This window comes from Spermophilus citellus, assembly GCF_964194105.1.
Source record: "Spermophilus citellus genome assembly, chromosome: 11".
Lineage (NCBI taxonomy): Eukaryota > Metazoa > Chordata > Mammalia > Rodentia > Sciuridae > Spermophilus > Spermophilus citellus.
In genome coordinates this window covers 53,300,597-53,315,704 of record NC_138192.1, presented here as the reverse complement: position 1 = coordinate 53,315,704, position 15,108 = coordinate 53,300,597, and the positions used below count along the sequence as shown (strand labels likewise).

The following is a 15,108-nucleotide window of genomic DNA, read 5'->3' as shown; positions in this document are numbered from 1 at the left end:
TACGATTCATATTCAGAATGAGATGAAAAATGACACATCAGTTACAAAAGGAAAGAGAATAATGATTTAGCTTTTAAAAAGTTGGCAGTGATCCAATGTATTATATCTTTAAATGAATTTTGGGAACTACTTTCCTTATGAACAGAGGAAAGTAATATCAAAAAAAAATTCAAAAACAAAAACAAAAGGACCACTTGGATTTTACCTATCAGATGAGAGGTAGTAAACAAATTATTGACTCTAGAACAATACGAAGTTATCTGACCCAACATACTTCAAGCTAGCAAGTGAACTAAACCAAGTCTTAAATAATTTACTACTGATTTTTTGAAAAGTACCTAGAGTCTACACTTTAAGACTAAAACAAGCATTTTAACTCAAAATGATATGAGAGAGAACTGGCTTCTGGACACCAGAGGGCAGTATTGCTTTTAACAAAATCTAGCTAGCAGCCCTAAAGAAATTTCTATAGAGCTAGAATCTCTCCTCTGATTATATTTTCTGGGTTGTCTTAAGAATTTTTAGAATCTCCTACTTCTACTGAGTGAATTGCCCCACTCCTTTTTCATGGAAGACAGCAGAATCACAGCAGTAAGAGAAAAATGTTTCTGGTGTCTATGACTATGTACAACATACTACACTGGTAAAAATAATAATAATAAGACAGAAAAAACAAATCACCAGAATTAAGTAAAACAGTGACAGACCAGGCCTAATTTTTACCTACTTTCCAGACACATAAAGGCAAAGAAATTAAAATGAGTCCTAATTAAAATAGAATTTAAATGAGTTAATCCACATTTCAAACTGATAATATATCAGCAGTTCAAATTTTGATTTAAGTATAATACTAACTTTAAATTTGGAAACATTCAATAATTGGATAAGCAGTAGTGGCCTTGGGAATGTTCCACACACATGTCTCACAGTCTGAGGCCAGTCGACTGCTAACAGAGAACAAGATTTTCATTTTTCTAGTCATCCCCAAATAGGTAAGGACTTGAATTTATAAAATTGAGAGAAACATTGTTGCTGAGAATTATTCCCAATAGATGGTTATATTCCCCAGTTTCCAATATTTCTACAACATTTCTAAAGAGAAAAATAGCACAAAAAAATAACTGATAACTCCTTTATCTTTACCGGCTGCTTAGCCAGTTTTTCTTCCTTCTTAATATTCTTCCTGTGATAATGATTCAGAACTATTCATAAGTCATCCAAAAGGCTGAGTTAATCCCACCATTAAAATATCTTATCAGTATTCCAGAGAAAAATTCATCCCGTGAAAGCCATGCCATCTGGATAACTACAGATTCCCAAGGTTCAAGGATCACTCAGATCTTGCTTTAGTACAGGTGCTTTCAAAAATAAAGACACCACTGTACAAACACAGTGCAAATAGGTGCTATCCTTACATCTTACCAAAAAGGATAACTCTGCTTATATTATTCCTAATAAATAAACATTAGAATAAGTTATAAAATGACCAAAGCTTAAATGAGTGAAAACAAGAACAGAGCTGAACGTGACAAAAAGGATCATGACAGAATCCAAAAACAACAACAAACTCACAAAGAGATTTTTTATAAAAATGTATATTTGCTCAATATATTTCCAAATAAACATCAAGATAAGAAAAATGACCCACACTAAACAAAAGCCACCAACAACATCCTTAAAATATACCCTATGTGACAAAATAACAAGTTAAAATAATAAAAAAAAAAATCACTTAAATGTACAGATTAAAAAGTAACCAAACAAATGAGCTGGATTCACAAATTTAAAAACATAGCTTTGAGTATTATGTTCTACAACTCTAGGTAACAGCAAAAAGAAAATCAGCACATTAATGTCAAGTAATTAGTTTGGGGAATTAGAAAGAGACTTGCTGCTCATCCCTTAAGTGGGAAAAAAAATTAGTGCCAAACATCAGAAAAAAATAAAGAGTATTTCTTCATTCATCATTTCAAAAACTGTTTAATAAGCACCTTGTCTGTGTCAGGTACTGACTACCCGAACCCTCATGAAGCTTACAGTAGTCCAGGGTAGAGAGACTTACCAATGATTCACACTAAAGAATACATAATTATAAACTAACAGCAATACAAAGGAATTCAGAACCTTAAGCATCTATAAAAAGATACCTGACTTTCACAGGCAGGTAAAATAAGATTTCCCTGAGCACAGTCTCAAGTAATGGAGTAAGAACTAGAGGGATGCAGAAAACAATTTTGGGACTAGATATCCAACTTAAATGGGCAATTATTCCATTTATTGAAAACCAAGTTTCGGAGTGGTAAGTGTTTGAAGATCTAGAAGTGAGTTATTTAGGAGTTAAGATATGCAGATATGAAATACAAAGAAATCTTTCCAGAAACAAAGATTTTTGTTTATATACTATATATATGTTTACATGATTATGTACTATAAATATTCTTTTATTTACTATTTAATCTATTCCAAGATATCTATAGCTCTATCTATATACATATATAAATTTTTCCCTTTTTTTTGTATACCTCACTCAATAACCTGTTGGGACTATCAAAAAAGATTTGAATGTCTCCTCTTTATTATCTAATTATTTTACATTTTAAGAAATTCTACAATTGTTCATTTTTTAAAAGCCTATTGTCAAGCAGATAGAAATAAAATAACCCAGTGTATCAGGGCAAACATTTCTGAGCTAGAAAAGGCAAATATACAATTACAGATTCAATAATACTGATATTGTTAAATGCACAGCCATGAGTCTATCTAATTAGATCTTCCATATTCCTTTGTAATGTATCCTACTTCCTACAGTTCCTTTCACCTTGCTCCTCCTGAAAGCAAAGCAAAAATTAACATGAATGAGACAAGGATTCTGGAAAAGTTCCCTACAAAGTGGTTAGCACTTCAGAGCAGACAGAACTGGGATGAAAAGTCAGAAAGAAACGAAGGCATGCCCATTTCTCCTTTTGATTATTGGTCAAAAGCATCGGGTTTCCGACTGACTACAGAAGAAATTTTATTTATTTTAGAATTTGTATTCTGCAGATTAAGATGAAGAAAAGGAAAAGGATGATGTTGTACACAAATAAATTGTGTTGTGGGTAAAATGGTTGTTTATCTACTAGGCTATATATACTTGAAACAGAAACTGTTTTAAATGTAAATTACATAAACTTATCCCTTTATCCTACTTGAATTTTTTATAGATCCTATCAAATTATTTATTGAAATAAGTCATTTATAAGTAATTCAATCAATGAACCTCAATACTTGGAATTAAATGCCCAGGCTTTGCCACAGGGTCGGGGACTCTAAACAATTCATCTATATGTGCCTTAATTTTCTTTATGAACTGGACTTGATTAAACAGAACCCATTTCATGGGGTATTTAAAGATTAAATGAATTAACAGGTATAAAGTGCTTTGTATACTGCGTTATACAGAATTCAAAATGAAATATTTTATTACACAAAATTCCAAGTATTAACTTTGATATATATCAATGATAGTTTCAATAAAAAATGATTCCTTTTGAGTTCAATTTTTTTTTAAACCAGGTATCAGGAATTGTACCCAGTGATGCTTAAACAGGGAGCTACATCCCCATCCCTTTTATTTATATATATATATATATATATATATATTTTATTATTATTTATTTAGAGTCTGAGTCTTGCTGAGTTGCTTTAGAACCTCACTAAATTGTTAAGGCTGGCTTTGAACTAGAGATCCTCTTGCAGATGGGATTATAGATATGAGCCACCACACTTTGGGTTCAATTCTGAAGTTGCTACTCTGTTGGCAATAACAGCTAACAGTTATTTGAGCACTTAACATTAGCAAAACACCCCAATGTTTTCCTCCCAATCACTACAGAACTGGAATCAGACATTTCTTCCTTCATACTTTTCTTATAAAATGACTAATGCAATTCCTTTCATAATCTTTGCCCTTCATTTCTGAGCTGCAAAGTAATCAACCAATCAACCTGTTTTTAGTTTACTTAGATACTAATCCACAAAGCTTCCATAACAGTTGTTTTACTAAATAGAGTTTTTCAATTCTATTTTCTCAAATAAATTTTAAAAAATGACAACAATGAAATAGCTAGCATGAAGGAACAAGTCTAAGATGAGGTCTAAGAGATGAAGACTACAGAGAAAAAGCAAACTCACTCCCTCCTAACTACCATCTCTTTTTTGTCAGGTAAGAAAAAAGATAAATTATATACTCTGGTCCCTATACATGGTTCCCATTTCCAAAGGGAAAAATTAATTTAAGATTTTGAAATTTAAATGGAGGGCAGAGGCTATAGCTCAGTGGTAAAGTGCTTGCCTAGTATGTGTGAGGCCCTGGGTTCAATCCTCAGCACCTCATAAAATTAAATAAATAGAATAAAGGTATTGTTAAAAAAAATTAAATGAAAATCACTTTTAGAAATAAGCTGCTTTGGTTAATTTCAAACTGCTCTAAGCTATTAATAAAACTACATTTTTCTCCCTTCTCCCCCTTCCTAACTTTTTCCTTTGGGCATAGAATTTTAGCCATCTCCAAGTGACCCTGTCTGAGCACTTGTGGGTTGGGGGTGGAATAACTGAGAATTGAACCCAGGGATACTTTATTACTGAGCCACATCCTCAGCCCTTTTATTTTGAGTAAGAATCTCACTAAGTTGCTTAAGGCCTTCCTAAGTTGCTGTAGCTGGCCTCAAAACTTGCAACCCTCCTACCTTAGTCTCCCAAGTTGCTGGTATTATGGGTATGTGTCACCACACTCAGCCTCTAAGTATTTTTAAGTGGAATAAATTATATATGCCCAGTGAAAGTAATATTTTCTCAAGGGACATGTTTATGAATAGTTTATGACACTGCTCACAATTTTAAAGAAAGCTATAATTTAGGTTATCAATATAAAAGTAATCATATACCATAGTGGAACACAGAAGGAAAAAATATGTATAGCAGCCCTGTACTATCTCTTAGGCATATGGCAAAAAAGAAAAAAAAAAACTCCAAGCTGATAAAAATATCACATTGTGCACCTTAAATGTACACCGTTTCTCTCTCTCTCTCTCTCTCTCTCTCTCACACACACACACACACACACAGTTTTGATATTTCCTGAGCATACCAAAACACTCCACTAAATCTCACTTAAAAATACATCATTTAATCAAATGAGATAGATTACCCATAACAAACTGAAAATATATCTTCTGTATACTGTTAAAATAATTCAATTTTAGAAAAATACTTTATAATTGATAAAAGAGGAATAAACTATATTCTCAAGTGAGGTTACAGAAAGGTACAGAAGGATATTCACCAAGCTGTTTTATAAACTGATTATTTTCAGGAAAGTGAGAGAAAGGGGAAAAAGGAGGAGCAAATCATTCGCTTTTTTTACACACCTCTTTCTAAATAATTTATCTTGATACAACAAACATGTATTAATAAGTAGTACTTTAAGTAAAAGAGAGTTTTAAAAGAGAGGGAGAAGGCAAAAGAAAGAAAAGGCAAGAGAATAGATATGTATTAATTAACTCCAACCATTTAGCATCAACTTATGACTTCAAGATGTGCTTCTATGGATACTATAATAACTATTTTGTAATAAAATAAAATTTAATATATTTCCCCTGCATCCTCCCAAATAAGGAAACAGCATATTTTTCCAAATTGACTTAACAAATGTTATCCTACCCATTCCATGTCTTATTAATTCTAAATGGATCCAAACAGAGACCCATTATCAAGAGAAAAACTTCTACAAAGTACTTTCACAGATAACTTAGTTTCTCAGTGGGTACTAATTTGGCATAGCATAAAATGACAACCTATTATTACTTTAATATTAAGGTCAACAGGATTATTTTCCAGTCCAACTCAGGGATCCCAAACATCAGAAGGTCCTTACTTCTTATCAAACTAAGACCTATTTAAATGTCATGATGCAAGGACTAAAGAAACTGGTATCATTTTTATAACTATTAACTCTGAAATAATAAAGTGCTAATTATATAACCTTAAAAAAATGAACAAGTGGCTAACATCATACCCTGTTAAAAGGGGATCATTTCTAGCCCCTAAAGTTAATTTTCTTATCAAGTGGTGTTTTTTATTAGCACAAATATAAATCTTATAAGCAGGAAACTTAAACTCACATATAGTCATGAAAGCAATGCAAACAGTTTTATATTTTTACATTCAGTTTACTCACTATATTTTATAAGAGCAGCTTCCTATATGTGGAAAGATAGTTTCGGCACAGACAAAAAAAAAAAAAAAAAAAAAGTAACCTGGATAACACAAATTGACAGAAAGTTTCAGTCTCGTTCTCTTATAAAAGCTGGAATATTTCAACTTCTTTAAAATCCCTCCAAAAATATGACCTCAAGATTTATCTCAAGGCAAAATCCTAAAGCACAAAACGTACAATTGAAGAAAAAAAACTGGAATATTTTATTAACATCTTGGTATAACTCTACAAACAACAAATTCAATTCACTAATTCAGCACTTACAGAATGGTGATTACACACAAACACCTGTGTAAAATATAGCAGTAATTACAATATATACTCAGTCTTTAAGGAGCTTACAATCTAACAGAAGAATGGAATATGAACACAAATTGCTATAAGCCCTTCCCAACATAATTCATCCGAATTGCAGAAAACAGAAAATGACTTGACCACTATTTTGTCAATTTTTTCAAGGATGGTAAATAATCAAAACAATTCAGATACACAGGATGAATGTTCTATGGTGTAGTGGGAAGAAAGAACCACAAGGCAGCGTACAAGACACATGTTATGCTCAAATTTTATATCCTTTATAGTGGATCACTGGGCGATATCAAATATTTTTAAACACAGAAACAACATAATCAAACATGTAAAATGCTATTCTAACAATAGTACAGATGAAGGAAGAGAAATGAAAACAAGAAAACCAACTATAAGATACAGAATTAATCACAACCACAGATGTAAAAATGTCCTGAACCACAATAGGATCAGTAAGGAAGAAAAAGGTGAAGGAACAGGATTTAATAAACGACAAGGCCAAAGTCAGAAATAGTTGTCTACAGGGCTTTCATCCAGTGTAATTGGGAAGAAATTAAATAGTGGTAGAAACAACAGTAGTTATCCATCATAAAGAAGCATGGCTTCAATTTTTTTAAAAAATAACAAAATGCTTTTTCTGTTCTTTTAATTATGCTAGATTTGTTTTAGAATGATTTTTGTTGGTTACTAAAAATCATAATTAAAAGAACCATGTTTTAAAGTATTTATATCCCTGTATCACTTCTTCAAGATAAAAATACTAATGAAACCAGAAAAAAAAAATCTAAACAACCTGATGTCTTAAAGAATCCTACCATTTAAATATCAGAACAGTTTTATTAATTATGATGCCACCAATTCCTAACAACAGACTACTTTATTCACAAAATAGTCTTTAGCCAAGATATTTTTATTGGTATAATTATATGTAATAGTGGGATTCATTATATCATATTCACACATGCACATAATTTGATCAATCTCATTTCGCTAACCAAGGATTTGAGAAATTTCCCTAAGAAAGTAATAACAAATTTGGTCATTGTTGTAATACATTTAAAGAATTTGGAAGAAGAATACTCCAATAATCCATGGCAAAAATGTTAAAATCTTTTCTCAACTAGTCTTAAAATTACACTGGATATACATGAATGTGGGGTAAAATTCATAAAGACACCTTAATACCATACATTCAGTATTCCTCTCCTACCTACCTCTTAACCCTTCAAAATAGTCATTTTGGGGACTATTTTCCAACAGGGTTTGAACTTTGAACCCAAGGACACTTAACCACTGAGCCACATCCTCAACCCTTTTTAGTATTTTATTTAGAGACAGAGTCTTGCTGAGTTGTTTTGGCCCTCACTAAATTGCTGAGGCTGGCTTTGAACTCATAATCCTCCTGCCTCAGCCTCCTGAGCCACTGGGATTATAGGCCTCTGCTACCAAGCCCAATGCTAAAACAATTTTTTATTTTATTTTTTAAATATTTTTTAATTATAGGTAGACACAATATATTTTATTTTTATGTAGTGCTGAGGATCGAACCCAGTGCCGCACACATGCGAGGCAAGCACTCTCCCTGTGAGCCACAATTCCAGGCCCTAAAACAATTTTTTAAATGGAAAACACCTTTCTCTCTCTCTCTCTCTCTCTCTCTCTCTCTCTCTCTCTCTCTCTCTCTCGGGGGGGGGGGGGGGGCTTGTTTTGTCCTTTAAGATAATGTTAATGTGAGATAATGTTACTGCTTGTTTTGGTAGTTAGACAAACTATTCAATATCCAAAAGTAGAAAAATAATTTATCCTATAGAATGATTCTGAGATGGCAGGAGATGTTGAATTATGTGAAATACCAGAAGCATCTGCTTTCTAAAGACAAGCAGAACTGAATCAGCAATAGAAACAAAGCTTCAGTGTCAGAGGGTTCTTGGTTCACATTCCAACTCTAACACTTGTGAGTTTTGCTGTCTCAATTTCTCTATCTATAAAATTGTAACTTACACTACATATTTGGTCCTGTGAAGTAAGATTAAATAAGTGCTTTCCATATCTGGCTGGTCACAAGATTCACCTGGGAAACTTACTGAAAAAATAATTTCACAGACCACATTCCATATTTTCCAGGGTATCATCCAGGAAATTATATTTTCTAACAAATCCCAAATATAATCTTTATACACTAGTATTGCAATCTGGAAGTTATTGAAAAACTTTTTCTTTATATGCTTTTTATATTATGATTTATGTATTTATGTATAATATAATGGCACCCCAGAACACACATTTATATCTTATGTAAATCAAATTATCATTAATTATTTTTAAATAAAAGGTAACCCTTTTGTCACAGGATGGCTACTGAACACTCTTACAGAACTACAGTTTGTGTAAACCATACTGTTTCAGAGACAGTGAGAGGTGATGAAAGCGAAATTCCACATCAATGGCAATGCCTCTTTTCCATGGTTTATGCAGCAAGAAAGCATAAAGTCAGGCTCATCTTGCATTTTTCTTCAGGTTACTATATCACTAAATCTGTATTTCTACTTTTTTTTCTGCAATTCATATAAATTTATAACAGCAATGCAAGTACTAAATAAATGTGTACGATAACATTAGTAATTGCAAAAAATATCTAAAAGGTTCAGAGACAGATATTCTTATATGATCCAGGTTCTTATGGTATCTTCCTTTTTTGGGGGGAGGGGGAGATATTGGGCTTGAATCCCAGAGCACACAACCACTAAGCCACATCCCCAACCCTCTGTATTTTATTTAGAGACATTAAGTTGCTGAGCACCTTGCTTTTGCTGAGGCTGGCGTTGAGATCTTAATCCTCCTGCCTCAGCCTCCTGAGCTGCTGGGGTTATAGGCTTGTTCCACCATGCCCCATGCATTGTTCCTTTTTTAAAAAAAGGAACTCTTGAATTAATCAGTATTTCTAAATAAAGTGATCTGATATATAGATTAGCAAGTCCTTTATAAAAAACGTCTTAACTACAACTTTATATCTATATTGGATATAAACTAATATAGGATTACATTATCTTTTTAAAATTCTTTCTATAAAAACCTTAACAAATTTATTTAAATGTGGGTTCTAGTTTATTTACATCACATCACAAATCTATGGTAAATTCAGAAAACTACTATAATATTGAATACTCTTCTTAATTTAGGTACTAAAACAAAACTTTAAAGTTTCTACTGACAAAGGTAAAGTGCACCCTATGGTTATCTGGAGTAAATTATATACATTAAGTACTAAAATTTTTTACTTTAAAACACTTTTTACAAATGATTTTTAATAAATCCAAATGTAGCCACTACTGTTTAAAAGTTAAGATTTTTCAGTTATTTACATACATAAAACATTATGTTTTATTACATAATATTACATAAAATATTGTTTATCCAATTTATTGAACAATGTATTTTATTTTACCTTTGGGTTTACTTCTCCATATACATATCTTCCAAAGGTTATGGAGATCAATGATCTAATACTAACAGATTGCTGCAAGTACTAAGAAAGAAGTGTGTTATGTAAATAAAGCTTAAAGGGAAGAAGTTGTTATGGTCATTAAATTATAGGACTTTACCATTTTCTTCTATCAAGTTTTAACCATTAATCCTACTGGTATTAGAAAAACAAAGTTAAACCAAGAGATCCAGAAGGCCATAGTAATCTGATCTTAAGAGTTAAAAGAAACTCAATAAAAACTAGAATTTAGAGAGATGTCTCAAGCAAGTATAACCAAAAGTTTTCAGCTTTCCTGGGCCTGTATAACATTAAATTACCTCCATAAAAAGTTCTTGTAAGGTACTAGACCAGTGTCAATTGTCCTACATGTTAGAGAATGAGGAAAATGTAATGCATTTAATCTGATTACCAATCACATCTCTATTTCAAGAAATATTTAGGGTAAGATGAGTAAGAAACAAGAGTGTTAAAAAAAAAAAAAAGATTTTAGTCTTCAACAGGTACTTTGTATGTAGGGGAAAAAAAATTTTTTGAACTACCAGTGACACATGAACACATGATGAAAAATGTTGCTCTTCTGCTCCTCCTCTCCCCCCTAAAACACTTTTTATGAAGATATGTTCCTAAATTATGATACTTCTTTTTCATACTTTCTTGGTTATCTTCCTGGGTCCATCCTAATGTTTGGACAATAGTATTGAAAAAGGCCCAGAAATTTAAGAATAGAGAAGAGGTTGGAAAAGAAAAAAAGGGTTATGATGACACTTCTTCTCTACCATTAATTAATCCTCAAGAAGAAAGTAGGGTGTACCTCCTACTTACACATATTAGAATGAAAGCAAAATTCTTGCATTCTAATTAATGAACATTTGAAAATCAAAATTAATATTTGAAAATCAAATTTTTAAAAAATGGTATTCATACACATTAATTATACAGAGAAAATAGGAATAGGAATACCCCCCATTCTACTCTACCTTAACTTTTGAGAAAAGTTTAGAACATAGCAAATTAATGTTTGTAAAATAAGCTGTAGTTCTCATGACAATAAACATTCAAAAATTAACTCAAAAAGAAAATAATTTGTTAGCTTAGTTTTAGCACAGTAATAGTTCTTTAAAATATAAAATTTTAAATAGTACAAAGTATGGCGCAATAACTTACTTGAGTTGGAACAAGTACAGGAGGGTAGGCCATCTTGTGATGCCTGTATACCCAAAATGCACATATGACAATCCCCGCAATTAACATAAGTGGCACCAAGGAATAGAGCAGAATGTTGTAATAGGGTGGCTTAGGTGCAACTGGATTTGAAGTGGCTGTGGAAAGGGGAAGGAAAAAACAACTCAGATTTGGTCTATAAAATTCTACAATATTTATCATAGTGTCAAATATTTGAAAAAAATAGAATATGAAGAAATAGAAGTATCCTATCAACACAAATATTCTTTGTTTTCAGTCTACATGCTGAAAAATCTTATGTATTTTCCCTATGAACTTACGCTGTGTGACTTCCATCTCCGGAAAATAAGAAAATTTTTCATTACACATATTGCCCTCACAGCAACAAAAGTAGACTTCAGGACTGTCTTTTTTTTCTATACAATCAGTCCTACAAACAGAAGAGAAATAATCAAAATCAATATTCTCAGAGATAAATAATAAATGTGTCACTTATACTCAACTTCAAGATTTTTATTAATATTTGAGAATCACATTTTTTAAAAAAAATTTTATTGGTACACATTTATTATACAGACTAATGATCATTTCCTAAAAGCCAAAAGTATCCTAGACTGCTATTACTAAATCTCATCAGGAAAGAAACAAAAACAGCTGAATTTATGACATTCACATGAATTCCTTGAGACCAGTGCTTTAATACAGTTTTTAATAAATAATCTATGTCAAGCATCTTTTTTCTTTCTTTTGTTAATTATTAGAAAAGCTTGAAGAACAACATAAGTCAATGAGAAAATTCAGGCTAGCAGTGCTTTTGCTCACTGGAAATATAGCTTTCCCATTTTTATGAATATTAAAAACTAAAAACTTCGTATAAATCTGTGTATGTATGTGTATAATAAGGAATAATAATAAGTATACACACATACACATACCTATTTATACAAGCTCATATCTCATGTATAAGCATATTTCAAAATCAGAAATCCAAACTAGCTTTGGGAATTAATATTGTCATTTTTAATAGTAATAGATTTGTTTTCTGAACACAATGAGCAAGACTGGGTTAAGCATCAAGTAGTTAACAAATATACAATAACATACATACAGGACCTAGTAACTCAAATTGCTAAGAATTAGATGGAATTAAGAAGAAAAGGGGGAGGCAGTCAATGGGACCTAAGTCACTGAAAAGACGTGGATTCATCCTCTAGAACAACCCCTAATCAACTACCAAGAAATAGCTATATATATTTAAGTAAAAAAGAATCACCCTTTAAAATAAACTGAATCTTTGTGATGGCTGTAAGAAAAATAAAGTTAAATTTAACTATTAAGGGAAAAGTTCCAGAAATTTCAAGAAGATAGTTTTAACAAAATCAAATTTTAAATTATAATCTATACTAATATCTATTTAGTATAAAGTAAAAAGACAAATCTAAGTTTTAACAATGTATAAGAAGAAATGTACAAGTTTAAAAATTAATATTCAGATTCATACCTCAAGTTATAGGAGATTAACATGATTATACCTAGCTGAATTAGTTCAAGAAAATTACTTTTCGCCATCCAATTTCATTTTTCTTTATTTTCTTCCACATTTGGACACTGCTTGAATCTTTCTTCTTTTCTCTTACCATCCTTACTAAATTTTTTTCAATCAGATTTAGAGCATTAAAAAAACTCACAAACTTCTCTATTAGCATTTAGTCTCCCCAAACAAAGCTAGCGTAGTAGTTATCACTCTAAGAAAGCATGTATTTGCACTGAATAATGAAGCACTCCACAGACTTTCAGTGAATGGCTCACGACTCATTTCAACATTGAGTCTCACATGTTGAAATGCTGGTTTTAGGTAGGAAACAGTTTTTACTCTCCACCTCCCCCGAAAAAGAAATCTCTGATCTAAACTAATTAAAAAAAAGTTTCCCAAATCCCTCCTATTTACCTTTCATAATAGGTCATATCACTTGACTACTTTTGGTAGCAGACAGACTAATAATCAGAAATACTGCTAAAACATGTTAAGTGTAAAAACAAATAATCCTTGGAAAATTCAGACTTACAAGGATACCCTAATCACTAAAAATATACCAAAATAACTGCACTTTAATTTGTCATGAAATGTGAAACTAGTCCAATTTTCAGGGTTTATTCAATGTATGTTGTTATTAGTCACATATGACTAGCTGATCAGAGATCACAGGTAATCAACTGATGCTCCTGAAAGTAGATATCAGGTTCAGTATAAATGGCATCATTTACTTTCTGTTGTAATGGAAATTCTGTGGCTCAGTATCTACCCAACTTCTTAGAGAAATATCAAAGGCAGTCAATAACATGACCACTATATTTTAGTTCCAGTGCTGAACAATTTATAAAAGATCTTTTAAATAAAATGTAGCTTCCTAAGAGAACTATGTTAATTCTGCTGTAATTCTGAATGTCAACTTAAAATGTCTCTTGGGGTAAAGAACAAAGGCCTATGTAGCAAGAAAAAAAGTAGGGTGGGATGTAATAAGATCAATTTCTTCCAAATACATAAAGAAGAAAACTGAAAGGAAATTAAATACTACAATTAAGGTTAGGTCTCCTTGAGGATAGATTTTTCAACAGATATACTCTTATGAAGCAATTTTAAAAGTCCTTTTTCCTTAAAATTGGCATACAGGTTCATAATTCCGACATGGGCAATGAAATGATTTTTCCTTAAGAGGTCTCACTACTGGATATAATATTCAAAATATATCAAGAATAAAACATCATAAAGATACCATGTTTATTACTTTAAAATACATATCTTGTCATTAGAGCGTATTATAATGGTCTTCAAAATTCCATATTTAAAAAGCAAGAAAAATTCGTGTGACAATCTATACACTGATCTTATTTCAAAAGGGGGAACAGGTGCAGGAAAATTACTGAACACTTTCAAAGAAAATAAAGTATGTTCTCACCTGTCATAGCAGTTGATATCATCCAGCCAACAACCTTGTTTCACTATTTCAATGGAACCAGAAATATTCTTCCAGGTAGCAAAACAATGTCGCCGTTTATCTTTATCACCATAACAGGGTTCAACACCAGTTTGATTGGTTCTGTCTCTTTCCCAATTAGCATTAAAGAAAAGACACTCCTGAGTTTCTGATCTACCAAGTATAGCACCTATAAGATAATAAAACAACAACTTACTATAACATATTATATTATCATTATAAAAGAAGAGTTTGTCTCCCAAGATAGCAACTTCAGGTATTCCTAAAATGTCAAAATTTACTGTCTTCCCAGTATTATAATTTTAGATTTATGTTTCCAGGTTAATCCCTGGACTTTAAGTATAAAAATAACCACAATAATCTCAGACATCACAAAATTTCTCTGGACAACGCCAGTTTCATTTCATTTAAGAATACCCTTGATGAAAAGCAGCAGATACTATTAACTGTATTAATTTTCAATCATTAAATAGACTTCTTTTCAATACCTGTGACGAAATAGGAACTAGGCAAACACAATTCTGCTGCACAGCAAAGCAAAATGGTTGCCTCAAGAAAAAGCCCTTGTATGACTGTACAATATACAAATTCATACTTGGGTATCTGGCAGATAAGTTCTTAAAAGTAAACCAAGTAAAACTGTTACCTCAAGAAAAAAAAATGGACAGGGTGTATTGAAAATGCTAAAATTTGAGTTTTCAGGCAAAAATAAGAACTTTGAAATTTTTAAAATCTTCCCAATACTTAAAATTTTTTCTGAAAAGATCAGTGGTGATATTATCAATAATTTTTAGTTATACATGGACACAATATCTTTCTTTTGTTTATTTATTTTTTTGTGGTGCTGAGGATCAAACCCAGGGTCTCTCATGTGCGAGGCG

General features: G+C 31.6%; 1 protein-coding gene across 1 annotated transcript in view; it reads right to left on the bottom strand.

The window, feature by feature from the left end:
* ACVR2A (activin A receptor type 2A) overlaps nt 1-15,108 on the bottom strand; it is an 83,959-nt gene that overhangs the window by 20,664 nt on the left and 48,187 nt on the right. The window contains exons 2-4 of the mRNA XM_081261076.1: nt 14,189-14,396; nt 11,552-11,661; nt 11,214-11,368 (exon numbers count right to left, since the gene is read on the bottom strand). Of these exons, the coding sequence (XP_081117202.1) occupies nt 11,214-11,368; nt 11,552-11,661; nt 14,189-14,396 (473 nt within the window). The remainder of the gene's footprint in view (nt 1-11,213; nt 11,369-11,551; nt 11,662-14,188; nt 14,397-15,108) is intronic.